A 27308-nucleotide genomic window follows, 5' to 3' on the forward strand; every position below is an offset into this window, starting at 1 on the left:
CTCCATCCACCGGCACCTCCACATATAGCAGCGCTCCATCTACCTGCACCTTCACATGTAGCAGCTCTCCATCTACCTGCACCTTCACATGTAGCAGCACTCCATCCACCGGAACCTTCACATGTAGCAGCACTCCATCCACCTGCACCTTCACATGTAGCAGCACTCCATCTACCAGTATTTTCTGGCCAGATGCAAACATATGGGTAGGAAATAATTGCCTCCACATTGGGAGTTTCTTCAAATTACTAGAGCTGGGCTCACTTTCCAAAGTGATGTACAATTTTCACAAGTCACACGAGACATTAATCAGGCAAGTTAGAAAGCTCAAAGAGAAAAGAAGGTCAAGATTTAAAACAAAGGAAGCATTCTCTGACAGGCACTCTGTATCCTCCACTTTATGAAAGGAATTCTTGAGCGTCTACCTTTTGTGTAACATTTCAGATCCCAATGTTTGCAGAAAAAAATTGAAGTTAACTTTATGGGGATTGCTTTTAAACCTCTAAAAGCCTTATGTTGTGAGGATGACAGTATAACTCAGACTCATAGCCATTGGGTTGAAAATTTAAGGATTATTTTGCTGAAACTGTGCATCCCTTGGCTGTCCGGAAAGCAAACTTGGACTCCATAGAACCCCTGCAGTGTAAAGGAGGCCATTCAGCCCATCGGACCCGCAGCGATCCTCCAGGACATCTGGAAATTAATTTTTTTCCCCCAGTTGCCCTTTCAGAAGGCATTTTAAGAGGCAGCCACATTGCTGTGCGGCCGGAGTCACATGTAGACCAGACCAGGCGATGACGGCAGATTTCCTTTCCTAAAGGGCATTCGTGAACCAGATGGTTGTTTTTGACACTCGACCATAGATTTATGGTCGTCACATTTAATTCCAGATACTTTTTAATCCAAATGTTACCATCCACCGTGGTGGGATTTAAACCCGGGTCCCGTGGATTTCTAGTCCCGTGATAACACCCTGAAGCCACTGCCGCCCCAAAATTATCCTGTAAGAAATTAATAATCATGAATAACAAATCTGTAGCTATGTATCGGGTGCATTGAGGTAGAACTACATTTTGAACTGTAGCACCAATGGGTGGTATCAAGCCAGCCAGCTATAAAGCAGCCCTCTGATATTTAGCTCCGTTGAGATCACTAGGACTGAATATTATGCAGAAAGAGATTTGCATTTGCGTGGCCGGAATTCTCCAGTCATCAGGATTCCAGTCGATTTCCCGGAGGTGTGGGGTGGCTTCGATGGAAATCCCACCCATAGTGCCTTTGACAACCTCAATGTGTCCCAAAGCGTTTCACGTCAAACATTGTACTTCAGGTGTAGTCACTTTTATAATCTCGGAAAAGTAGCAAAGTAGCAACCAATTTGCACACAGCAAGCTCCCCCAAACAGCAATGTGTCAAGCTCCCCCAAACAGCAATGTGTCAGGTTCCCCCAAACAGCAATGTGTCAAGCTCCCCCAAACAGCAATGTGTCAAGCTCCCCCAAACAGCAATGTGTCAAGCTCCCCCAAACAGCAATGTGTCAAGCTCCCCCAAACAGCAATGTGTCAGGTTCCCCCAAACAGCAATGTGTCAAGCTCCCCCAAACAGCAATGTGTCAAGCTCCCTCAAACAGCAATGTGTCAAGCTCCCACAAACAGCAATGTGTCAAGCTCCCCCAAACAGCAATGTGTCAAGCTCCCCCAAACAGCAATGTGTCAGGTTCCCCCAAACAGCAATGTGTCAAGCTCCCCCAAACAGCAATGTGTCAAGCTCCCCCAAACAGCAATGTGTCAAGCTCCCCCAAACAGCAATGTGTCAGGTTCCCCCAAACAGCAATGTGTCAAGCTCCCCCAAACAGCAATGTGTCAGTGACCAGGTCATCTGCTTTGGGACAGCACCATAAAGCCATGGCATCTTTCACCCTTTCAGGGGGAAGAAACAGGCCTTGGTTTAACCTCTCAGCTGAAAGACGCCAGCTCCATAAGAACATAAGAAATAGGAGCAGGAGTAGGCAATTCAGCACTCGAGCCTGCTCAGTCATACAATACGGTCATGGCTGATCTAATCTCTGCCTCACCTCCAACTTCCTGCCCACTCCCCATAACCTTTCATCCTGCTACTAATTAAAAACCTATCTCCTTCATACACTTGTATAGTGTTCAGGCATCCGCTGCACTTTGGGGTAAAGAATTCCACAGATTCATGACCCCCGAGTGAAGTAATTCCTCCTCATTTCTGTTTTAAATCTGCACCTGAGCCAAAAGTTATGACCTCTCGTTCTAGAATGTCCAACAAGGGGAAACATCTTTCCTGTCAATCCCCTTTGGCATCTTGTGTACCTCAATTGGATCTCCTCTCATTCTTCTAAACTCCAGCGAGTACAGGCCTGAACTGCTCAATCTCTCTTCATAAGACAGGTTCCAACAGTGTAATACACCCTCAGCACTGCACCAGAGCATCAGCCTGGAGATTTGTGCTCAAATCCTCTAATGGGACTTGAATCCACATCTTTGTGAATTGGAAATCGAGAGTGCTACCAATGGCAGGGAATATAAGAGGATACTAATGCCATACAACCAAGAAAAACTCTACCCCTCTGTACTTCGATAATATTAAATCACTTAACCTTCCTCCTTAACCACACCAATGTGTTTCTTGACAGGACCTGTTGTGGAGATGGGTTTAGTGTGTTTCTCAGTAACAATGGAATTGTAATGACCTCTGGAGATGGAGCTCAAGGCTGCCTGGGGCATGGGGACCACTTCAGCACCTCCAGGCCTTGTTTGATCGAAGCCCTGCTTAGCATAAATGTCCGGGTCATTGCCTGCGGCCTGCAGCATGTCCTGTGTGTCAGTGGTGAAGGTAAGGTGAGTAACGCGTTTTTAATTGCATGCATTTCAGAAACACCTGTCGGGTTATTTTTAGTGAGAGACAGCCTTGATTGGTCCTAACGTGAGCCATTTGTTTGTTGCTGGCTTTAATTAGGGGGTGCAGGTGTTTTCCAATGCAGCCACGAGATTCTGCTATGATGGTGTGGTGGAAGAACCAGCAGTAACTTGGAGTGAAAGAAGTGCAGCTTTTAGCTGAGGCGGAGAGAAGATGACATATCGGGTGGGAGGAGGCCATTGCGAGATTTGAAAACGTGACTGAAGACTTTGAAGTTGCAGAAAATTTCGGTGCTTGCATCAATTGGAAGCATAAGTTATGTACAGCATAACACTTTAAACTGCGATAGGTCACATTGTTTGAATTTGTTTGGTGTTCATTGTCGAACACCTGTGCAAAAACCCAGAAGTTGAATTGCAATGTGATTATAACCAGGCACTTAAACCATAATGTCAGCTGCTGAGCATCTGTTGGGAACACTGAAACAGAGGTTTAGGTGTTTGGATTGATCTGATGTTGACCTTATTAGATGACCCCCTCGGTAAAGGTGGGCAGAATCTTTTGCAGTGCACTGCATGCTGCATATGTGGATAAAACAGAGGGGCCTGTAACATCAGCTTGATAAAGAACATATGCCCGATCTAGAAAAGGGATTTCATGAGGGGGAGAGGTAGGGTCACATGGTGGTATCAACTAAAGATTCGCACAATCCAGTGAATGCAAAAAACTTTGCATCAACCATTAAATTAAATACATATGTGGATTGGATCAATGTCTTTTTAATTGTTATGTTTTGTGTTATGTAACCGTAGTGGGTATCCCATGGCTTAGGCTACTTTATAACACTAGAAGGAGGTCTTGTCGCGCAGTGGGTAGAGTCCCAGCCTCTGAGGTAGAAGCTCCTCGTTCGAGTTCCACCCCAGGGCTTGATGGCCAAGAAACGTGCGTTCATAACGTGGCCAAGCAGGTTAAGCGTCAACCTGCAAATCCTTCCAAACATGCCAATGGCTGGTGGTAAGAGTGGGAGAGACTCCTGGTCAGCCATGTTTGATGGGGAGGATCATCCCTCAAGCTATAAGCTATGGCAACAGGCGAGTGACCTGGTCTAGCTTTGGAAACAGACAAAAGTCTGTTTTGCTGTGGGAGGAGAATTGGAATTGGGAATAACAATATGACATTACCCCTTACAATTCACCATGTGTTATTCTGCTGAGAAGAAACACCAGTGTTTAATTGTATCCTGGCCCCTTTAAGACGACAAAGCTTTGGCCGGCTATCACCACCCTCCCTGACAGGAGTTCCAAGTTAATGGGAATTCAGGCCTGCTGCTCAACATTTTTCTTCCATTAATTTTAACTTCTGAAACCTGAATTCCTGATTTATGTTTCTTTGCACGTTGGGAGTGCTAGATTATAAAATGTGCCCCATAATTCTAAGCTCGCTATGATACGTCAATGTGATTATTGGTGTCATTATACACCTGGATGAGTTTCAATTCTCTGCTGATACAATTTATTCCATTCACTGGAATAGTTGGTTTTCGCAATGCTGGGAACTAATGGGCAGATTTATTCCTCCTGTAAGAAACCGACCCAGGTTTGTAAAGTTATGTGCTTTATATTCATTATTTCAGTGATTCACCCTGAATGTTTTGTGAAAAGAATCCAAAGCTACCGTCTAAATTCTAAACGGCAAGGTTTACACATTAGCACACACACATGCACACACGCCACAAACAACAGACACACCACACACGTAACCATGCACACTGTTACAACACCTATGTGTATTCAGGACTCGCATTAAATAACCATGTGTTTCTAAGCACTGCGAGCAGCGGGAAACACACGGCTAAACGCGCTCGCTAGGGAACTTGGTTCCCATTTAGGAGAATCGGACCCATTGTGTCAGCTGGACATCTTCCAGTGCATCTTTCTTCAATCTAGGCCTTCAGATGGTGGTTTTTGTTTCCAGTCTGTAATGGTTTTCACTGTCAATTCAGCCATATTCTCTGCAGGTTCAGAAATCAGTAGATTGGCAGTATTTCTGGGGAGGGGGGGGGGGGTGGGGGAGAGAGAAACAGACACTCTGCTGCTCCTCTCAGCATCCAGGATCGGACTCTCACTTCCGCCGTCATCTGAAAATCATCCCACTCGGGTAGGACCCACTCACCGCCTGTTGCCGGGCAGAATACGGCCTTTTGCCAATTCATTGGCCACCAGCCAATCAATCAAACTGAATCCCTTCAATCTCTCAGGTGCCAAAATGTCTGAGTTTTTATGTTCAGAAGCTAAACCTCCATAGCACAGTGTACTTACTATTTTGCAACTTTTGAGTTCCTCACTTCCCCTGCTCGAGTTAAAGGTCTATGTCCATTAAACACCCATGGATCAAAAATGACAATGACAAAGTAAAAGACATGGGAAATAAGGGAATCAACAGGAAGCGCCCTTACAACACACACATACACAACATACACACAAACACACACCATGCACACACAACACACACACAAACACACACCATGCACACACAACACACACACACCACACACATACATGCACACACATACCATGCACAAACACACACCATGCACACACAACACGCACACAAACACACAACACACACATACATGCACACACACACCATGCACAAACACACACCATGCACACATACTTACAACATGCACACACACACTCACACACACCTGCACACACACTCGCAAGCACATGCACACCTTCAATGTTTGACAATTCTCCTCCATAATATGTGGAAAAGAATTCAAAGAGTTTGAGGGGATGAGGAGGGAAAGATTATTACCTTTGGTGAGTGAGTTGTTAATGAGGGGCACAAATTCAGAATTAGCATTAAAACATACAGATGGAAATAAGTTTCTTTCACATAAAATAACTTTGCAGTATGGAATGCGTTACTGTAAATGATTATCCTTCTCGGCAATTATAAGGAAATTGAAGCGTTACTTTTCTGACTATTTGCTGATAGCAGGAGTCGGGCACATCAGCAGCACACATCAGATAGCTTGCTATTCAAAGAAAGGGCTGCATATTGAAAGAGATGGGGGAGACAATTAGACTAGAGCTCCAGAGCAGAGTACGCACAATGAATGGAATGAGGTCCATTTGGGCTGAGATACCTGCTGTTCTGTGAAAAGCAAGAATATTTATATCTTCACTTAGGTTCTGCCAAACCAACCTGTGAACCACCTGGTGTAACATTGCCTCTAACCGTGCATGCTCCCAACATTATCCCTGCTCTGAATATTGCAATCGACTCACCCGAGGTTTACTGAAGGGTGTTCCATTCTAGAAATATCTGTTGATGTGTTTATTTAATTGAAGTGATGGAGGATGAGCTGGGGTTCTGTCACCACATTCTAGGTGTTTTCATGGGGCAATGGAAAAGATGGTAAACTGGGACTCGGAAATGATGATGATCACTGCTCACCAAAGGAAGTAACTTTTGAGGAACAGATCTTTATCAGGGACGTAAAGTGTGGATTCGATGGAACCATGTTCTTAACAGGTAGGGATATATGATTGGATCGATGTATGATAATTGAATTCCTTAGGAACAGTTAAATTCATTTAATTGTATGCTGCAATCAGCTGACTTACTGTTCGAATCAAAATATCATATAAAAATATAGAGGGACAATTGTTTTGAATTTTCACAGTAAGAAGAGTGTTTTGGTACAGTGGTTATGTCACTGGATAAGTAATTCAGGGGCCTGTACTCACCTTCAGGTAAGAGTTCAAATCCCATAACAGAGGCTAAAAGTTTTAAAAACAGTTAATTAAATAAATCTAAGGGATGGCACGGTGGCGCAGTGGTTAGCACTGCTGCCTCATGGCGTCGAGGACCCGGGTTCGATTCTGGCCCCGGGTCTCTGTTCGTGTGGAATTTGCACATTCTCCCCGTGTTTGCGTGGGTCTCACCCCTACAGCCCAAAAAGATGTGCAGGGTAGGTGGATTAGCCACACTAAATTGCCCCTTCATTGGAGAAACATAATCGGGCACTCTAAATTTCTAAAAAAAAAATTTGATCTGATTAAAACATGGTGTCAGTAAGGTAAATGGATTGCGGTAAATCACCACCTGTTTCACAAATGTCCCCTTTATGGAAGAAACCTGCTGCCCTTGTCTGATCTGGCCTACATGTCACTCCAAACCCAGAGCAATGTCAACCCCTAACTGTCCTGGCAAATAGCCTGCCAAACCACACAGTCATACCAAACACACAACAAAAGAGTCTGATAAGGTTAAAACCAAATGGACCACCTGACATTGACCTAGACGTCAGACGTGACAAGGAGACACCCAGCCCATTGACCTCTGGAAAGTCCTCTTCACAAAATGCCTGGGGACTTGTGCTAAAATTGGGGCAGCGGTCCCACTGGTTAGTCAAGCAACAAGCTGACTCTGTCTGAAAGGTGTGATACAGTGAGTGTGACTATATCCCAGCTTCTTCCGTCACCTCCCTGGGTAGGCCTTCTGCTGCGGCCAGATGGAATAATGTTATACCGTCGGGATCAACATCGTCGTTAGGTTCCTGGCATCGGGTCAAACATGGGCAAGGAAACCTCCTGCTGATTACAACCTATTACCTCCCTCAGCTGATGAATCAATACCCCTCTGTGTTGACCCCAACTTGGGTGTGGTATTTCTCAGTGAGATCTGTCTTGCTGAAAGTAGGTTGCGTTTATCTAAAAGCAAATCTGAGTTTTATTGGTGACAAAAAGGAAATAGAAGCATAGAAAATAGGAGCAGGAGGAGACCATTCGGCCCATCGAACCTGCTCCACCATTCATTATGATCATAGCTGATCGTCCAACTCAATAGCCTAATCCCGCCTTCACCCTTATCCCAGCCAAGAAGATGGAACTGGTTGTTCAGGAGCACGCTCATCCCATTGATGGTTCAGCTGGGGCCAGAGGATATCTAGGGGGTGGCTTGGGGAGGCTCCAATACAACTCTTGGCACTAAGTACACAGGGGCAGCCAGCAGTATACGCAGCTACATGGCTGCCTTCAGGCATGCTTCAATGGTATTCCATACTTGTCCATCCTGACCCCACGGCCCCCTCTTGGCCAATCCCCGCTACTGTCCCCAGCCCTGGCAGAGGTCCCCCAGCCAGCGGCACAACTGTCCGCACGCTATAGCGATGTTGAACGCTTTTCGTACCCCTTCTCCCATGGCGCCCGTTTCGCGATTATAAATACAAGTGAACCTCACCCTCGGTCATTCCTCCTGCCGGGCCGGTTAATGATATGCCAACGGCTTTTACTGTACAATTTGCATGCCCACACCGGTGTGCCATGGGATGCATTCACGCCGCTGCCAAGGCACCAGAACATGGCATTCCATCAGATGCCAGGCGCTGGCCTCAATTTTCAGCTGATGTGTGATTCTCCGCTCGATCCCGTTTCCCGATTCTGGCGTCGCTGGACGGAGAATCTAGCCCACAGTGTTTTGGCCTCAACAACTTCCTATGGTCATGAATTCCACAGACTCGGCACTTTCTGGGTGAAGAAATTTCTCCTCATCTCTGTTTTAAATGGTCTACCCAGTATCCTCAGACTATGACACCTGGTTCTGGACACCCCCACCATCGAGAACATCCTCTTGCACCGGCCCTGTCTAATCCTCTTAGAATTTTATAGGTTTCGATGAGGTTCCCCCTCATTCTTCTGAACTCCAGCGAATACATTTTGTTTTCATGTCCAAACGTATTCAAAAATACAAAAACATAAATATTCTGGGGAACTTTCTCCCCAACTCACATTTTACAGTCTTTACAGGTTTCCCCCCCTTTTTCAACCCCTCCCCTCCTTCCCCCTCCCGCGACAAACAATTCCTCAAACATGGTCATGAACAATCCCCACAGTGTCTCAAAGCCGTCCGCTGAACCCATCGATTCAAACTCAATCTTCTCCCACCGGAAGAAGTCATACAGGTCCCTTAGCCAGGCCGCCAAACTCCCCCCACCCCCCAGTGAATACAATCCTAATTGACTCAATCTCTCCTCATACGTCAGCCCCGTCATCCGAGAAATCAGCCTGGTAATGCTTTGCCGCGCTCCCTCGTGAGCAAGAACATCCTTCCTCAGATAAGGAGACCAAAACTGCACACAATATTCCAGGTGTGGCCTCACCAGGGCCCTGTATACTTGCAGCAAGACACCCCTGCCCCGTTCCGGCACCTCCATGATTCATGTTGACTTCTGGGGATGGGGTGGTACTGAGGAATTTGAGAAATGTGTTAGTCATAAGATTAGAATACAATTTAAAGTTGGGAGTCAGGATTTTAAATATATAATTTTAAATGAACAATCATGTTTAGAAAATATTTCTCCCATCTCAGTTAAGTGTACCAAATGATCCCAGAAAGATAAGTTTGTCCTGGCCCTCAGAATCACTGAGAGGCTCGTGAGAGGGGGAGAATCACAAACAAGAGGAAAATGAACCTGTTTCTTTTTCACGTTCCACGCCATCATTACTTGTCTGATGGTTCTTGCTAAAGGGGTAATATTCCGTCAGATTGTCATAGTTGTATTTTCTAATGGAGAGATAAATGTCTTTTGTGCCTAAAGTTCGATTGAAGAGCAGCCTTAGCTCCGTAATTAGCGCGTTCTGAGAATGTTGCTTTGTGATCACTAGACGCTGATAACCTGCTGGCTTGTGGTAATAATCAGTACAATAAACTTGGCCTAAACGAGAGACGGGGCCTTCTCATGCAGATGACAAAGCTGTTTGCCCGAGTGAGTATCCTTTAATCTCCCGTGTTTCACTTGTTGATCCAATGGAGAAGGTGCACGTTCTGACATTTTACACACAGTCAGCCTTTTTTACTTCTCGTAGAGCATGAAATGTATCCCGTGTATTTGCCCTAACATGATCCACATAATTTCTGTTGACCTCCCACTGTTGTAAATCTGCACTGAGGTAAGTTCTAAGGGTTGTATTCCATTGCCAAACCCCTGTACGATCGGGGTAGAATTTCTTTCTGAACAGTAGCTGACATTGGTTTTTAAAATATATTTACATTTTGTCTTCCTGTAGCACCGCAGAGCTCCATTCTCCTACCAGCCTCCTGTCACTATGTTTAAAATAAATAGTTGGACCGGATTCACGTGAAATGAATTGTTATGTACAGTTTTTTTCCATCTTGGCTCACTGGACTAGAAAGGTTATGGCTAAAAAATGGGAGATAGCCATGCACCCCTCTAGTCCGCTTTTGGGAGGGGTTTATAAGGGCCACGAAGAATCCACACCCAGTTTGTTGAAACAAAAACTTAGTTTATTTTACTACTCTTATATACAGCTTCAGTAAGGTAAAGGTAACATCGCCATAGTCCCAGCTGACCAAAGACTGCTTTCCCCTTTGGCTGACTGGTTGTGATTTCACCTGAGGATCACCACACCTCAGGCGAAGCCTGCATGAATAACCTCAGCCGGTACAGGAATTGCACCCGCTTTCTTGACTTTGCTCCACATCACGAGCCAGCTATCCAGCTAGCTGAGCTAATTGATGTTTAAATAGTGCAAGAAGAAACAGACTGCAGGTTCCAGTGAAACAAAGCTGGCACGATTTCTGTTCAATTACCGAACAACGGCACATATCACAACTGGGGTAGCGCCAGCAGAATTGCAAATGTGCCAACGCCTCCGGATCTGCCTGAGTTTAATGTTCCAGAGCGTTGGCGGGAAGGTGGAAAGGAGGCAGTACCTCTAGAAGAGGGATCATGATTACCAAATGTGCAGCAGAGGGTTTAAACTAGGGGACATTGTCCACATTTGAAATTTTGGAGACTGCGTCCCGGGAACTATAGTGGAGAGAACAGGACCAGTTTCATACATGGTCAAGACTAGAAAGCGAGCTGTGCAAAAACATGTGGGCCACCCAAGGGCTGGGAGCCCACCCCAGGGGAAGCAACAACGGATGAATCGGTTCCTCGAATGCCGTCTGCCATCCTTTAGTCAGGATGCACTTCCTGCCCGGGCCATCAGGACACAGATGTCTTGGCATCAGATAGGGACACAGACTCCTCTGTGCTGTCAGAGGACATTGCAATCAGAGATGTGCCCTCGACAAGGCCCCTTCAGTGTTCTATGCAGGGAAAAAGGCTCCCCAACACGATACACACCCTCCCACCCGGCTCCACAGTTGCTCGCACAGCCATGGGTAAAATGGCGAAGGAGACCTCCTCTACAATCTATTGCAGGCGAACCTTCAGACTTTGGGAGGGAGGGATGTAATAACCCTCATGAACCCATGGGAACACCTTAATTGATCTCTCCATGGGACTTGTGAAACACAGGCTCTCCCGCTGGTGGGCGGAGGCCAGCCCAGCTGGGGCTCATAGGAGCTGGCCTGGATCTGGTGTGATCCTGGTTTGGAATTTGGAACTGTAAGCTGTGTTGTGGCCTTTACTTTATGTTAGTTTATTAAATACTGTTTAACTTATCTTCTCAGGCTGCCTGCCTGAGCTTTTATGACAATGAACCAGCAGAATATTTCTCACAGGAGTAAAATGAAAAAGGACCATTTTTTCATGCTAAAAAGGCAGTGTGAGCATGAGTAGATTAGTTAAAGTGAATGAGGAGACGTGAATGGCAAAACAAGACAACACAAAATTATTATGCTTCCTACAAGAAGTACATGGAAGTGACGGCCATCACAAGTATTTGCTATGTGAAATATAAAAGCCACACGGGAAATAAACTACAGACCCCATTTGTACTCTGGGGGCAAGAGCAATGTGGGCAAGAACAAAGATAGTGGGAAATCGCCTTGACAGTGTGAGATCCGGGAGATGTAACTCTAGGCCTGGTCAGATTACCACCCGGCTGGATTCATGTTTCCGACACAGTGGGAAATCCAAGTTGCTTCAGTAGGGAGACCCAACTAAACTAAGTGCCTCCCAGGTGCTGAACTAGCCAGCATTGGGCTTGCCTGGAGATTAATGCACCTGGCAGTGAAAGTCCTCCCCACTGATGGAACCATCAATTCACTAGAAACGTGCTTTAAAATATGAGCAGTAGTTTTAATCTACTTACAACAGAGCCAGCCTGTTCCGCGTTGAACTCTCGATGAACTGAACGACTGGCTCTGAGCATTGGTATTTATACAGCAGTCCAGGGGGAGGAGTCGTGGGCGGAGCCAAGGGTGGAGCCCTGTACAAACTCCTAAGCATTCCCAGCGCTACTCTCCCTAGTGGTCGGGCAACGCAACTGCGCTTACAAATGCATGGTCTCATGTATATACAATACAGTGTGAATTACGGAGTTACATTCACCACATCCACCAAGAGTTGTCAGCTACTTAGAGGCTGGCATATCTCTCCACTGCCAATAGCACCATCGGGAGCAGTGGCTGCTGCCGGTGACACAGTGAAGCCTTCACCGGTGTTCATCACAGGAACCCTGGAGAGAGCTGAGTCAAGCATGTTGGTGTTCGAAAGAAGGAGGTCACTGGTGTGGTGGGGGTCAGATGTAAGGGTAATTGGTACACCCCGTTCCCCCCACCCACCTTCTTGATGTCAAGTCCCTCAACCTACATGTTTTTGAAAGACAGTTGCTGGGCAACCTTCAGGAGGCATGGAAAACGCATGCAAGTTTGGGAGAATTCCTGAACCACCTCTAAATCACAGTGGGAGAATGACTTTTAAGTGACTTGATAATGAGCTTAATTAGCCAGTAGCTTCCCGCGTCAGCCCATTCCTGCTGCTGATTCAATAGGGGTCTGTAACCTTCATATCAGTCACTGGGAGGGAGTTGAGGGAGGGCTTAGTGATCCTTTGGGGACGGGAAGCCTCAGAGAGGGGAGGCCCGGGGGCAGCATGGTGGCGCAGTGGTTAGCACTGGGACTGTGACGCTGAGGACCCGGGTTCGAATCCCAGCCCTGGGTCACTGTCCGTGTGGAGTTTACACATTCTCCCCGTGTTTGTGTGGGTTTCACCCCCCACAACCCAAAGATGTGCAGGATAGGTGGATTGGCCATGCTAAATTGCCCCTTAATTGGAAAAAAAATAATTGGGTACTCTTAAAAAAAAAAAAAATTTTTTTAAAGAGAGGGGAGGCCAGAACATTCTTTTTGGGATCTGGTTAATTTATAACTCTGAGGTAATATTCAGCTCCTCCTGGTCCCATCAGAAAGGCTGAAAAGAGTAAAATAAAACCTGCTGTTTGGGTCTTTTCTGGCCAAAGCATTTCTCACAAAGTTGACCTGGCAGGAACGTCACAGGCCTCTGGTTAATGTTGGAGCTGCGCCCCATGGCACCTTGCAGTTGTAATGAAGGACCTTCCTGCTTGCTGGAAGAGCATGTTAAAATCAGATCCCGCAGGAAAAGAGCTTGGCCCCATCAGATATGTCCCACGAGTGATTTTAACCGGCTGCCTTTCTGGCTTCCAATGGACAATCTTTAGGGAGGAATGGATGCTGCACACAATAGATAAGTGGGATACAAAGGGTGCACACTGTAATTTTAAAACAATAAATTTAGAGTATCCAATTTTTTTTTCCCAATTAAGGGGCAATTTCACATAGCCAATTCACCCACCTGGGACATCTTTGGGTTGTGGGCAGAGAAAATGTGCAAACTTCACAAATAATAATTCAAATCAAATCAAAACTCCACACAGTCAGTGACCCGGACTGGGATCGAACCCGGGCCCTTGGCGCCGTAAGGCAGCAGTGCTAACCACCGTGTCGCCGGATACGCACTGTAATGAGTAGGAAATATATATAGATTGCAAAATAGAGGGTGGAAAAACAGAACCTTAAATGGAAGCTGCGTGGTAAGATCCTGAGGCTACATAGCAGGAAACAGGAGTAATAAGGTGAAACAATTCCAACACCTGTTCTTTTAATGTTGTAGACTGATGTTGAAGGCAGAAAGGTTCCCACAGTTGTGAGGGCATTGAGAAACCACCGTGTGAGAGATGCTGTCCTGGGCCCCTCTCACAGCATAGTGCTCCTGGAGCCTGGAAACATTTATACCTTTGGGAGGAACACAGAAGGACAGTTGGGTACTGGAAACACTAAACCCTACAAAGTGCCAATGCATGTCAAACAACTGCAACATAAAACTATCACTGTAAGTAGTATACGTACTATATATAATCACAACCGGAAGTAGTATAACTGTCTTTTTAATTAATTTAGGATAAAGGAAAAAAACCTATGTTTGACATTTCCAACCCAGTCATTGACAGCAGCTCTGTGTTATCAGAATTAAATATATTTGGTTCAGTAGAGTTTTCAAAAACAATGGGCGGGATTCTTCGGAGACCGACGGGGCGGGCAACTCCGACGTGAAGGAGTGGCGTGAACCACTCCGGCGCCGGGCCGCCCCAAAGGTGCGGAATCCTCCACACCTTCAGGGGCTAGGCTGGCGCCAAAGGGCCTCCGCCGGCCGGCACGAGTTGGCGCATGCGCGGGAGCGTCAGCATCTGCTGGCATCATCCCAGCGCATGCGCAGGGGGGGGGGTTCATCTCCACGCCGGCCATCGCGGACTGTTACACCAGCTGGCGCAGAGGGCGGGATTCACGTCGCCCTACCGCGCAATTCTCCGACCCGGCGGGGGGGTCGGAGAATCCCATCTCAATATATGTGGTAAATCTATCCTGGTCAAAACTAGCTGAAAATTACTGTCTTACAATGATGCTGCTGCTGAGAATATAGTTTATAAACTCTTATTAATTAGCCTTTTGTGTGGTACTTTATTGAACCGTGGTACCTCTGCAGATAAATGTAAGGAGTAGGGCAATTTTCCCAGAGTCCACCCAATCCTTTGCATGGATAGAGGATTGGCTAACTGAGGGAAGACAGCGAGTGGGATAAGAGGGGCATTTTCAAGATGGCAAGCTGAAACAGTGGAGTGCCACAGGGATCTGTTCTGGAGATACAATTATTCACAATATATATTAATGACTTGGACGAGGGAAGTGAATGTGCAATTGCCAAGTTTGCGGGTGAGATTAAAATGAGTGGGAAGGCAAGTGTTGAGGATGACACAAAGAGTCTACAGAGGGATACAGACAGTTGTGTGGGTAAAATCTTGGCAAATGGAATACAATGTAGGAACATGTGAAGTTATGAACTTTGGTAGGAAGAAGAAAGGAGCTGAACATTATTTAAATGGAGAAAGATTGCAGAAAGCTGCAGCACAGAGGCATTTGGGGGTCCTCGTGCATAAATCACAAATAGCTAGCATGCAAGTTCAGCAGGTGATTGGAAAGGCAAATGGAATGTTGGCCTTTATTTCAAAGGGAATGGAGTCTAAAAATAGGGAAGTCCTGCTAAAATTATACAAGGCACTAGTTCGACCCACCATGATACTGTGAACAGCTTTGCTCCCATATCCAAGGAAAGATATACTGGCATTGGAGACAGTCCAGAGGAGATTCACTAGGTTAATCTCGGGTATTTTCTTATGAGGAGAGGTTGAGTAGAATGGGCCTGTACTCATTGGAGTTTAGAAGAATGAGAAGTGACCTTATTGAGACATATAGGGGGCGATTCTCCGAGCCCCGCACTGCGCCGGAGAATCGGCGTAACCGCGCCACGACGCCCCGACGCCGGCGCGTGATTCTCTGAGGTGCGGAGAATCGCCGATATCTGCGCCGACGCGTTTGACGCGGCGCCAGCCCCAGGCCGCTGGAAATGGCGGAGCCGCCGATTCTCCGTCCCGGGTGGGCCGAGCGGTCGCACGGATACGACAGAGTCCCGCCGGCACCGTTCACCCCTGGTTGCTGCCGGCGGGAACTCTGCACGAAGGGTTGGGACGCGGCCTGTGGGAAGGGGAGGAGTGCTCCATCCCCGGAGGGGGGGGGGGCTCCAATTGGGTCTGGCCCGCGATCGGGGCCCACCAATCGGCGGGCCGGCCTCTCCCCCCGCCCCCACAGGCCTACTTTCCTGCGCAGCCGGCCCCTGAACACCGACGCCATCTTGAGTCAGGGCCGCCGCACGTAAGAAGTCCCCCGCACATGCGCAGGTTGGCGCGGCCCCATTTGGCGCGGGGAAAGGAGGCTGGAGCGGCATGAACCACTCCAGCGCCGTGCTGGCCCCCTGTGGGGGCTAGAATCGGTCATCCCAGTGCCCATTTTGCGTCATCGTGAAACGCGACGGCGTTCACGACGGCGTGAACACTTGGGCTCCATTTGGGAGAATCGCCCCCATAGGATTCTCAGGGGCTTGATAGGATGGATACTGAGAAGGGGGGATCTTATAGAAACATTAAAAATTATGAAGGGAATAGATAGGATGGATGCGGGCAGGTTGTTTCCACTGGCGGGTGAAAGCAGAACTAGGGGACATAGCCTCAAAATAAGGGGAAGTAGATTTAGGACTGAATTTAGGAGGAACTTCTTCACCCAAAGGGTTGTGAATCTATGGAATTCCTTGCCCAGTGAAGCAGTTGAGGCTCCTTCATTACATGTTTTTACGGTAAAGATAGATTGTTTTTTGAAAATAAAGGGATTAAGGGTTATGGTGTTCGGGCCGGAAAGTGAAGCTGAGTCCACAAAAGATCAGCCATGATCTCATTGAATGGCGGAGCAGGCTCAAGGGGCCAGATGGCCTACTCCTGCTCCTAGTTCTTATGTTCTTATGTTCTAAGTTGATTCCCCCTGTAGCAGAATCTAGGACCATGGGGCAGAATCTCAGAGTAAGGGGTCACCTATTTAAGAAAGAGGGAGTTTGTTCTCTCAGAAAGTAGTGAATCTGTAAAATTCTTTACCACAGAGACCTGTTGAGGCTGGATCGTTACATGTGTTCAAAGTTGAGAGAGACAGATTTTTAATAGGTGAGGGAATCAAGGTTTATGGGGCAAGGCGGGTAAGTGGAGTTGAGGATTAAATCAGATCAGCCATGGTCTCATTAAATGGCGGAGCAGACCTGATGGGCCGAGTGGCCTACTTCTTATGGTCTCACGGTTATGGTTATGGACTTGAAGTTGTGTCTCGTGGTGAGAAACAGCACCTCCAACAATGCGGCACTCTCCGAGTACTGCGCAAAAGTATTTACCTAGATTATATGGCCAACTCATGGAAAGGAAAGACCCTGCTCAGAACACATTACATCCCGATACTGGCCCACCGTTGCAATCCTGTGTACCCACCTGATCTGAGGTTGAGGGGGAGGCAGGATATCTTTGCCTTTTTAAAAACCTGTCAACAGCTCTAACCATTCTGGACATCAAAACTAGAAAAGGTTAAATCCATGAAAGCAATAATCACTGAACCCAGCCTTCTTTGGTGTATCTTAACACTCCCAATGGAAAGTGATTTGGACTCAGATGTGCACAGAATTACTGACTGCCTTTTGTGCACTGTGAGACAGTGCATTCCAACCAGCTGGCGTCAATGATTGCTGGACTCATGGATATCTTTCTGTCCAGCCAGAGAGAAAAATGTGTACTTTACTGGTCAAATCCACTGCCCTTCTGATATGTGAAGTCTGGTTTGTTATGTCCCCTAGGTCACAAGGGCCATCTGAGAACCAGCAGCATGGTAGCACAAGTGACTAGCACTGTGGCTTCAGAGCGGCAGGGTCCCAGGTTCAATTCCCCGCTGGGTCACTGTCTGCGTGAAGTCTGCACGTTCTCCCCGTGTCTGCGTGGGTTTCCTCCGGGTGCTCCGGTTTCTTCCCACAGTCCAAAGACCTGCAGGTTAGGTGGATTGGCCGTGATAAATTGCCCTTAGTGACCAAAATGTTAGGGGGGGTTATTGGGTTACGGGGGCAGGGTGGAAGTGAGAGCTTAAGTAGGTTTGGTGCAGAATCGATGGGCCAAATGGCCTACTTCTGCTTTCTATGTTCATATGTCTGTGTGAAGTCTGCACGTTCTCCCCCTGTCTGCATGAGTTTCCTTCCGGTGCTCCGGTTTCTTCCCACAGTCCAAAGACCTTCAGAGTAAGAAGTCTTACAACACCAGGTTAAAGTCCAACAGGTTTGTTTCAAACACGAGCTTTCGGAGCACTGCTCCTTCCTCAGGCGAATGGAGAGGTATGTTCCAGAAACATTTATATTGACAAAGTCAGAGATGCTGGACAATGCTTGGAATGCGAGCATTTGCAGGTAATCAAATCATTACAGATCCAGGGACACGCGACAACGCAGAATCGCCGAGCAAAAACTTATAGCTAAGTTCCGCACACATGAGTGCGGCCTCAACAGGGATCTTGGATTCATGTCGCATTACATCCATCCCCCACCATCTGGCCTGGACTTGCAAAATCATACCAACTGTTCTGGCTTGAGACAATTCACACCTCTTTAATCTGTGATTATCCCTCTCCCTGGATCTGTAATGATTTGATTACCTGCAAATGCTCGCATTCCAAGCATTGTCTTGCATCTCTGACTTTGTCTATATAAATGTTTCTGGAACATACCTCTCCATTCACCTGAGGAAGGAGCAGTGCTCCAAAAGCTCGTGTTTGAAACAAACCTGTTGGCCTTTAACCTGGTGTTGTAAGACTTCTTACTGTGCTCACCCCAGTCCAACGCCGGCATCTCCACATCAAAGACCTGCAGGTTAGGTGGATTGGCCGTGATAAATTGCCCTTTGTGACCAAAATGTCATATGCTCGTGAAGTATTCTGCCTGCCAGTTTCCTAAATTACCAGTTTCGTAATCTTGTTAGTCACAACTGCACTTTACAAACATAACAATTTGCATAATTGTGAATCTAAATGCTTATCTTCCTAAATGACTTTGTTTCAGTGACACAGGTTGATTGCTGCTGTCCATTGTATGCTGCAGTGTTGTGTAGCCTCTTACGGGAATTTTCAGAGCAATTGTTTCTCAGTTTCTTTCTTCCAGGCGATCAGCTGCGGAGAGACATTCAGCATCGTTGGGACAAACGACAATCGTATTCTCTTCTGGGGAACCAAGTACAAGTTCAGACGCTCTCCAGATCCATTAGTTTTAACCACTGTACATCAGACAGCCACAAAAGAACCTGAAGCTTCGACCTGCCCAAGGCCACCATCGCGAGTGGAAACTGAGGGGCCCGTGACTGGAACAGTGAGCCACAATGGCAGTCGGACACATACTGAGAATGAAAGGCAGCTTGCTGGAAACGGTGTGGCACTAGAAAGAACCCGGTTTGGAGAGGACGAATTAGATGGGCCAGGACCACCATTATCAACCCCCGCAACACAGGTGGTGTTGTTTATACGACTCTCTGTGTGCCCTCGGCTTACACTATACATTGTAGGCATGTGTCAGACGTGATTCCTCGATTACATGTCACAGTATACAACTCTTTAACTGAACATTTCAAGGGGAATAGTAGCATTGCGTCACTGTTGCTGAACTAGTAATCCAAAGGCCTGGACCAATGCTCCAGAGGCACTGAAGCCCATCCCTTGCCCCTATTGAGGCCCTTAAATGGTCGAGCCCCTGCCATTTGACAAATTCAGGCTTTGAGTTCAAATCCCACCAATTAGGACACTGGGAGAATTCAAAGTCAATTAATTAATAAATCAGGAATAAAATTCTCGCCTCATTAGTAGTAATTATGGAACTACCAATTGTGGTAAAAACCCACCTGGTTCACTAATGCTCTTCAGGCTGGACCTGTCCTTGCCTTTCCTGGTTCACATGTGACTCCAGACCTACAACAATGGCCTTTAACTGCCTCCTAAAATGGCCTAGCAAGCTACTCCGTTCAAGAGCAATGAGGGGTGGGCAATAAACGTTGACTTGGCCGGTGATATCCTAAGAATGATATGAAAAGAAACTCAAGGGGCCGGGTGTTTCCACTCCCCATCCCCACGGCATGTTTTGCAAAATCAATGGCCTTTTCCGTGGTTCCCACCCTCTTGCCACCAGGGAACTCACCGCAGGGGTTCACCATCAGCAGGACCGGAAGATCTCGCCTGTGGGAAGGGCTGGAGAATTTCGGCCAAGGTGTGTGTTAGAATTTCGGAACCTTAAAAACTCAATATAAAGGCCTTTGCTCAAAAAGGTACTGGGCGGGATTCTCCGTTTCTGAGGTGAAGTGCGGACGATCTGTGGCGTTTTACGTGGAAAAAATCGGCATCGCCCCATCACCGATGCTGCGACCGGTGAGGAGCCAGCAGCTACGCCACGTAAAGCACCCAGCTTCCACGAAATAAACGGCCGGAGAATTGCACGGGTCCGTGGCCGCGCATGCGCACGGCGACAACCTGCAGCAGTCGCACCGTACAGCATGGCGCCGGCCGTGTGTGGACCCAACCTGCCAAATAGTGCCCCACTGGTCACATTCTCGCCACCCCCGGCCACCCCCCAACAGTCCCCCCCGCACTCACAGAAGCACCCCAGCCAGCAGCACGGCTCCCGCCTGACTGTGGCGGTGTTGGACACAGTCCGCAGCCGCCATGCTGGGTTCCCAGACGGCTGGGACCACAGATCGCTCACCGTCATGAACTCGGCCCACCAGGTCGTCCCAATGAAACCTACGTACAGCAGGCTCTACCCCCGATTCCATTGTCAAGCTGGATTCTTGCCCGATCGCCAATTACAAAATCGTTGTCAGGCAACAGAGACTCTCGCCCTAAGTGTTGACGCCGGCGCAGAATTCGTCGACTTTCATGACACCCAAACTGGCGTCACATCTGTATCAATTCACCAACTGCAGAGGGGCTAGCACCGGTGCCATGTAGAACTCAATCGATTCCAATGGAAAACGGTGGGGGATTCGCCAGGTCCGTGATTGACACTCGGGAGGCTGACAAGCTGCAACCGCATATACACACTGCACCCCCCCACACACACACACATCCCAGCCAACAAGGTGGCACTGGTTGTGCTGGAGCGCGCCCATCCCACTGATGGGTCAGCTGGGGCAGAGGGCACCTAGTGGGGTGACCTGGGGGAGACACCTATATGACCTGTATTCACAGTGGGCTGTTAGCGGCGTGTGCAGCTGCATGGCTGCCTTGACTGTTGCAGCAATGGTGTTCTGTGCCCATCTACCCTGACCCCATAGCCCACCTCCTGGCCGCCCCCCGCTGCTCCCCCGTTTCATGATTTCAGCGTCAGCCAAGGGAGAATCCAACCCCATATTAAGTGGCAGTCATTCAGAAATGCACTAGAGGGATGTAAATCTGCCTATATGTGACTCCTGATCCACAGCAATGCGGTTGACTGTTAAATGCCCTCTGAAATAGTCTAGCAAGCCACTCAGTTCAAGGGCAAGAACAGTTCGGGATGGGCAATAAATGCTGGCTCAGCCAGCGATGCCCACATCCCATGCACAAATTTTTTTTAAAGTATTAATGTTGCTGTTTGTTTGCAGAGAGATGATAATTGTTCAAATCAAAATTCCTTGGAACAACATCCAACACAGATGCATACGACACCAGTTAAAGGTGAGATGTTTGGCGAGGTGATTTATTGAATGCACCGTGATCAGTGATTCTTAGATTTAGCTGCTTTTGGCTTTAACCACAAGATTGGTTTATTTTTCCGTTTAATATTTATTCATGTATTCTAGTTTTCTTGAGAAATGTAGCTATGTTGAAAAGGCACGTGGCTCCAGATGAAAACACACAGATGTTTTGATCAAGTGTGTAAAAATACCAAAATGTTCAATTTTAAACTGTACCTGTAACAGTTGAAAAATGAAATGAAAATCGCTTATTATCACAAGTAGGCTTCAAATGAAGTTACTGTGAAAAGCCCCTAGTCACCACATTCCGGCACCTATTCAGGGAGGTTGGTACAGGAATTGAATCCGTGCTGCTGGCCTGTTTTGGTCTGCTTTAAAAGCCAGCTATTTAGCCCTGTGCTAAACCAGCATCTCAGTTAGTTAGTCAATTAGTTACTCCTGTCCATCATCATTCTGTATTTAGTCTGATTATGCTTGATCATGTAAAATTCATCCATGTTAACACTGTAAGCGTTCAATATATGATTTCTCCTCTCACCACCTAGACATAGACATAGAACAGTACAGCACAGAACAGGCCCTTCGGCCCTCAATGTTGTGCCGAGCCATGATCACCCTACTCAAACCCACGTATCCACCCTATACCCGTAACCCAATAACCCCCCCTTAACCTTACTTTTATTAGGACACTACGGGCAATTTAGCATGGCCAATCCTCCTAACCCGCACATCTTTGGACTGTGGGAGGAAACCGGAGCACCCGGAGGAAACCCACGCACACAGGGGGAGGACGTACAGACTCCACACAGACAGTGACCCAGCCGGGAATCGAACCTGGGACCCTGGAGCTGTGAAGCATTTATGCTAACCACCATGCTACCCTGCTGACCTATTTGTAAACAGAAAGGTGTTTTTGATTTGCTTCCCCCTTTACAAGTGGTCGGGTATTTCCTAACCCTTCATTTTGGTGCTATCCAATTTCTATTAATAATCCCACTTCAAACTTGAGGTAAGGTAAGCTCAGGTGGTTAGTTTATTTGCACACACCCAAACCCGTGAGGAAAGTCGTGAAGTAGCCTCTTTTTTGCTCATTCAATAAAAGATGGGATAAAGGAGGAAAAAGTACAGGGTAAAGACCTCAGAGTAAAGAGTGATTGGGTGCAGTTCTCCAGCTTCGTTACGCTCTCACTCGAGTGAAACGAGGCCGGTGAACAGCGGGAGAGGCCGAAAACAAGAACCGCGCCAGGCACCAAACGGTTTGTGATGCAACCGGCCCGCTCCCATAGGCAAAACCGGGATCTCGCCGCAGCGTGGCAAGAAACCAATTATCACCACTTAAGCCCTATTTCCACACAATTAACGAGAGCCACCCCATATCCAATGGCCTCCTGTCATTCAGCGGCCTCCCCAGCAAGTGGTCACGCTGGCACCGATTAATGCTCCTTTTGAAAAAACATGAACCTGGCGGAAGGTCTTCCGAGGAGGTGAGTAGCCATCTTTGCTCACAGGCAATGATCCTAGAGGTGCTGGGCATATAACACCAGTGCTTGGCGGACAGTGGAGGACCCTCAGCTGGGGGGGGGGGGGCACACTAGCTGGGGGTGAGGGATCCTCCACAGGGGTTGGCCGCCATGGGAGGGTGGGTGAGAGGCTGGGGGGGGGGGGGGGGGGGGGGGGGCAACCACATGCGGCACCACCACGCCAATCCCTGGATCATGTGTACATTTCTGGAGGCACCCCTTGACCCTGCTGTCTGCACCACAGACCACCCATAACCCCCATCGACTGCTGAGGCCTGTGCCCGTGCGGCTAAAGGCCGTTGCTAATCGGGAATTGGCAATCGTGGTTAAGTGAGAGCCTCATACAACCCAAGTGGATTCCCGTGGGTACGCGTGCCTGTAGCATTTGTAGCTCATTGCCTAGCATCCCAATCACACCTTGATGCCTGGACACTGCTTGAACACTGCGGGAGACAACACCACTGATGCAGCAGCCACGTCCGAACACCCCAGGGGATGGGACACAGCTCCGGGGACATGTCGATGACTGGAGGATGGGTGAGTGCCACGGGGCGAGGGAGCTGCCTGGAGGAATGGGCCAAGGGTTCGGAGCTCGGCCCTCATTGCAGAAGAAAGTGACAGAGGCATCATAGTAGTTGTGCACCGAGGTGTTTATTGCGTGTAACAATTCCCCACTCTCTCGATTGTGCCAACCCCTCTGCCCCACTCCCCCCCCCCCCCCCCCCCCCCCCCCCCCCCCCACCCCTTACCTATCTCCCACTCCCGGCCCCTTCCCACTGGTGCCCTCAGTGATCCTCGATGTGCTTGTTGCTCCTAGCTCTACCACTACGTCCAGATGTCTTAGGAAGGGTGCACTTCTGAGGTGGAGGCAGCCAGCTTCTTCCCTCGTCTCATGGCCTCAAAGCCGCTGGCGGGCATCCTCTGGGGCCGGAGGGCCCTGGCTCAGTTGTTGCCAGCACATGCACAGCCATGCCGTCCTGTCCCGTGTGCTGACCCTGGGACGCGGCCTCATCGAGGGGTGGGACTCGGGGGAGCTGGTGGCCACCGTCACCACTCCATGGGACGGGTCCGGGTTGGCACCCAGCACCCCCTCCTCCTGTCCGGTGCCCATAGGGCCCTGGGTTTCACCTTGGGACGGAGAGGCAGCTGGATAGAGCCCCGGCTGCCGCTGCATCTTCTGGCTCTACCAGCCCTGGTGGCTCCCCATGGTCTGCACCATCGTGTCAACGCTCTCAGAGATGCTCCTTAGTGATTGGACCATGCTCTGCAGTGCCTCAGCAATGCCCACCTGCGACTGGGACAAGCTCCACAGAGCATGTGCCATTCCCATCTGAGAGCGGGACATGTCCCGCAGAACCTCATCAAGGTCAGCCTTGTAGTGGGTGACATCCCCAGCGAGACAGACATTCTGCCTTGACCCTCAGCCATGACCGTCATCAACTGCGCAGCGCCTTGGACACCTTCACTGTTGCTGACATCTCCCTCTGAATATCCTGGCCGCTCCCTAATGTTTCCACAGGCTCAGCATCAGACTGGGACCCAGCTGGGTCCTCGGATCCAGCAGGACTCCGACTGCTGTCTCCCCTGGGATTTCATGCCTCCCACTGATGTGCATCAGCAGCAGTGTGATACTCATCAGATTGTGCCCCAGAAGCCTGACCACTAACATTTCTCACGAGGTGTGTGTATCTGCGCTGGTGGAGGGTGAGGATGACAGCTGTGATGCCTCGATCATGGCGCTCTCAGAGCTCTCCTCCGAGATGTTGTCCTGGGAGGCTGGAGAGGGAGCCACCCGGGATGGGCCGGGGCCGTCAACTGGACATGTGGCCAGTGGGAGGGATGGGTCAGTCAGTAAGGCAATAACAACTCATGTTTGACAGATCCTTTGGCTGGGGCCCGGTGGTTCCTCAACTCTGCGGTGTCTGCCAGCCTCCGCTTTGGTAACCGCTCTGTCCTCAGCCAGCCCAGTCACCTCCAGGGCACGCTCCTCAAAGGTGGTGAGGATTCTTATGTCCAGCACACCACCGCCAGTTTGGGCCCTCGCCTGGCGATTGTGTGAGTGCGTTTCCAGAGGAGACACGGAGGGGTCAGCACGCGTGGTTCACAGTGGTGGAAGGGCTGATGTGTAGGAAGGATTGGGGGAATTGAAGGGAGTGTGTGAAGGAGCGGTTGGGGGGGGGGGGGGTTTAAGGGAGAGGGGGGTGGAGGGAGGGTTGGGGGGTTGCATGGAGAATTGGGAGGGAAGCTCGCATGGGGGCAGAAAGATCTCGGGGAGGATGGCGGGGGCATAGGTAACTACTCACTCATGCTGTCTGGTGTAGGTCGTTGACCTTTTTCCGACGCTGGGTGATCGTCCTCCTGGTCACATCGCGGCGCTCATAGCCGCCGCCACCTCATCTCAGGCAGCACTGGTTGTCCTGTGGCTGACCCTCGGGGACCCTCGGGGGAACAGTACATCCCTCCTGGCCTCCACCGCATCTAGGAGCCTCCCCAGGTCAGCATCCTCAAAAATTGGGGCTGGCCTCCACGGTGCAATTATGCTCAATTAAATGTTCAGATCTGGATCTCACCCAGAGCCGGGCAGAGCCAGTCAGGTGATTTGGGGCTTGTGCGCGATTCACCTGTTACACCTGTCCCCTCGCTTTGCACAACGGAGAGGCTGAATTGTACCCCACATTTGATGTACCGCGTATAGCTTTACTCTCCTTGTGTGAAAAAGGATAAAATTGCATTAGAAGCAGTTCAGAGAAAGTTTTCTTCACGGTAGCAGCACGGTAGCATTGTGGATAGCACAATCGCTTCACAGCTCCAGGGTCCCAGGTTCGATTCCAGCTTGGGTCACTGTCTGTGCGGAGTCTGCACATCCTCCCCGTGTGTGTGTGGGTTTCCTCCGGGTGCTCCGGTTTCCTCCCACAGTCCAAAGATGTGCAGGTTAGGTGGATTGGCCATGATAAATTGCCCTTAGTGTCCAAAATTGCCCTGAGTGTTGGGTGGGGTTACTGGGCTATGGGGAAAGGGTGGAGGTGTCGACTTTGGGTAGGGTGCTCTTTCCAAGAGCCAGTGCAGACTCGATGGGCCGAATGGCCTCCTTCTGCACTGTAAATTCTATGATAATTCTATGATAATTATCTTGCCTATCCCCATTGGAATTTAGAAGAATGAGAGGTGATCTTATTGAAACATATAAGATCCTGAGAAGAATTGACAGGGCGGATAGGGGAGGGTTTCCTCTTGTGGGGGAAAATAGAACTAGTGGCACAGTTTCCAAATAAGGCGTCCCCCTTTTTAAGATCAAAGAACAAAGAAAATTATAGCACAGGAACAGGCCCTTCGGCCCTCCCAGCCTGCGCCGATCCAGATCCTTTATCTAAACCTGTCTCCTATTTTCCAAGGATCTAATTCCCTCTGTTCCCCGCCCGTTCATATATCTGTCTAGATGCATCTTAAATTATGCCATCGTGCCCGCTTCTACCACCTCCGCTGGCAAAGCGTTCCAGGCACCCACCACCCTCTGCGTAAAAAACTTTCCACGCACATCTCCCTTAAACTTTCCCCCTCTCACCTTGAAATTGTGATCCCTTGTAATTGACACCCCCACTCTTGGAAAAAGCTTGTTGCTATCCACCCTGTCCATACCTCTCATAATTTTGTAGACCTCAATCAGGTCCCCCCTCAACCTCCGTCTTTCCAATGAAAACAATCTTAATCTACTCAACCTTTCTTCATAGCTAGCACCCTCCATACCGGGCAACATCCTTGTGAACCTCCTCTGCACCCTCTCTAAAGCATCCACATCCTTCTGGTAATGTGGCGACCAGAACTGCACGCAGTATTCCAAATGTGGCCTAACCAAAGTCCTGTACAACTGTAACATGACCTGCTGACTCTTGTACTCAATACGCCGTCCGATGAAGGCAAGCATACTGTATGCCTTCTTGACCACTCTATTGAACTGCATTGCCACTTTCAGTGTACAATGGACCTGAACTCCCAGATCTCTCTGTACATCAATTTTCCCCAGGACTCTTCCATTGACCGTATAGTTCACTCTTGAATTGGATTTTCCAAAATGCATCACCTCGCATTTGCCTGGATTAAACTCCATCTGCCATTTCTCTGCCCAACTCTCCAATCTATCTATATTTTGCTGTATTCTCTGACAGTCCGCCTCGATATCTGCAACTCCACCAATCTTAGTATCATCTGCAAACTTGCTAATCAGACCACCTATATCTTCGTCCAGATCATTTATGTATATCATAAACAACAGTGGTTCGAGCACGGATCCCTGTGGAACACCACTGGTCACCCTTCTCCATTTTGAGACACTCCCTTCCACCACTACTCTCTGTCTCCTGTTGCCCAGCCAGTTCTTTATCCATCTAGCTGGTACACCCTGAACCCCATGCAACTTCACTTTTTCCATCAACCAGCAACGGGAAACTTTATCAAATGCCTTACTGAAGTCCATGTATATGACAGCTATAGCCCTTCCCTCATCAAT

At 48.6% G+C, this 27308-nt stretch overlaps 1 protein-coding gene across 1 annotated transcript in view; it reads left to right on the top strand.

The window, feature by feature from the left end:
- The window catches only part of LOC119974861 (serine/threonine-protein kinase Nek8-like), a 100958-nt gene that overhangs the window by 59906 nt on the left and 13744 nt on the right, over positions 1-27308 (top strand). Inside the window, exons 8-13 of the mRNA XM_038814176.1 lie at positions 2660-2864; positions 6282-6426; positions 9561-9661; positions 13781-13999; positions 18728-19069; positions 21192-21264. Of these exons, the coding sequence (XP_038670104.1) occupies positions 2660-2864; positions 6282-6426; positions 9561-9661; positions 13781-13999; positions 18728-19069; positions 21192-21264 (1085 nt within the window). The remainder of the gene's footprint in view (positions 1-2659; positions 2865-6281; positions 6427-9560; positions 9662-13780; positions 14000-18727; positions 19070-21191; positions 21265-27308) is intronic.

Source organism: Scyliorhinus canicula, chromosome 12 (assembly GCF_902713615.1).
Source record: "Scyliorhinus canicula chromosome 12, sScyCan1.1, whole genome shotgun sequence".
Taxonomy (NCBI): Eukaryota; Metazoa; Chordata; class Chondrichthyes; order Carcharhiniformes; family Scyliorhinidae; genus Scyliorhinus; species Scyliorhinus canicula.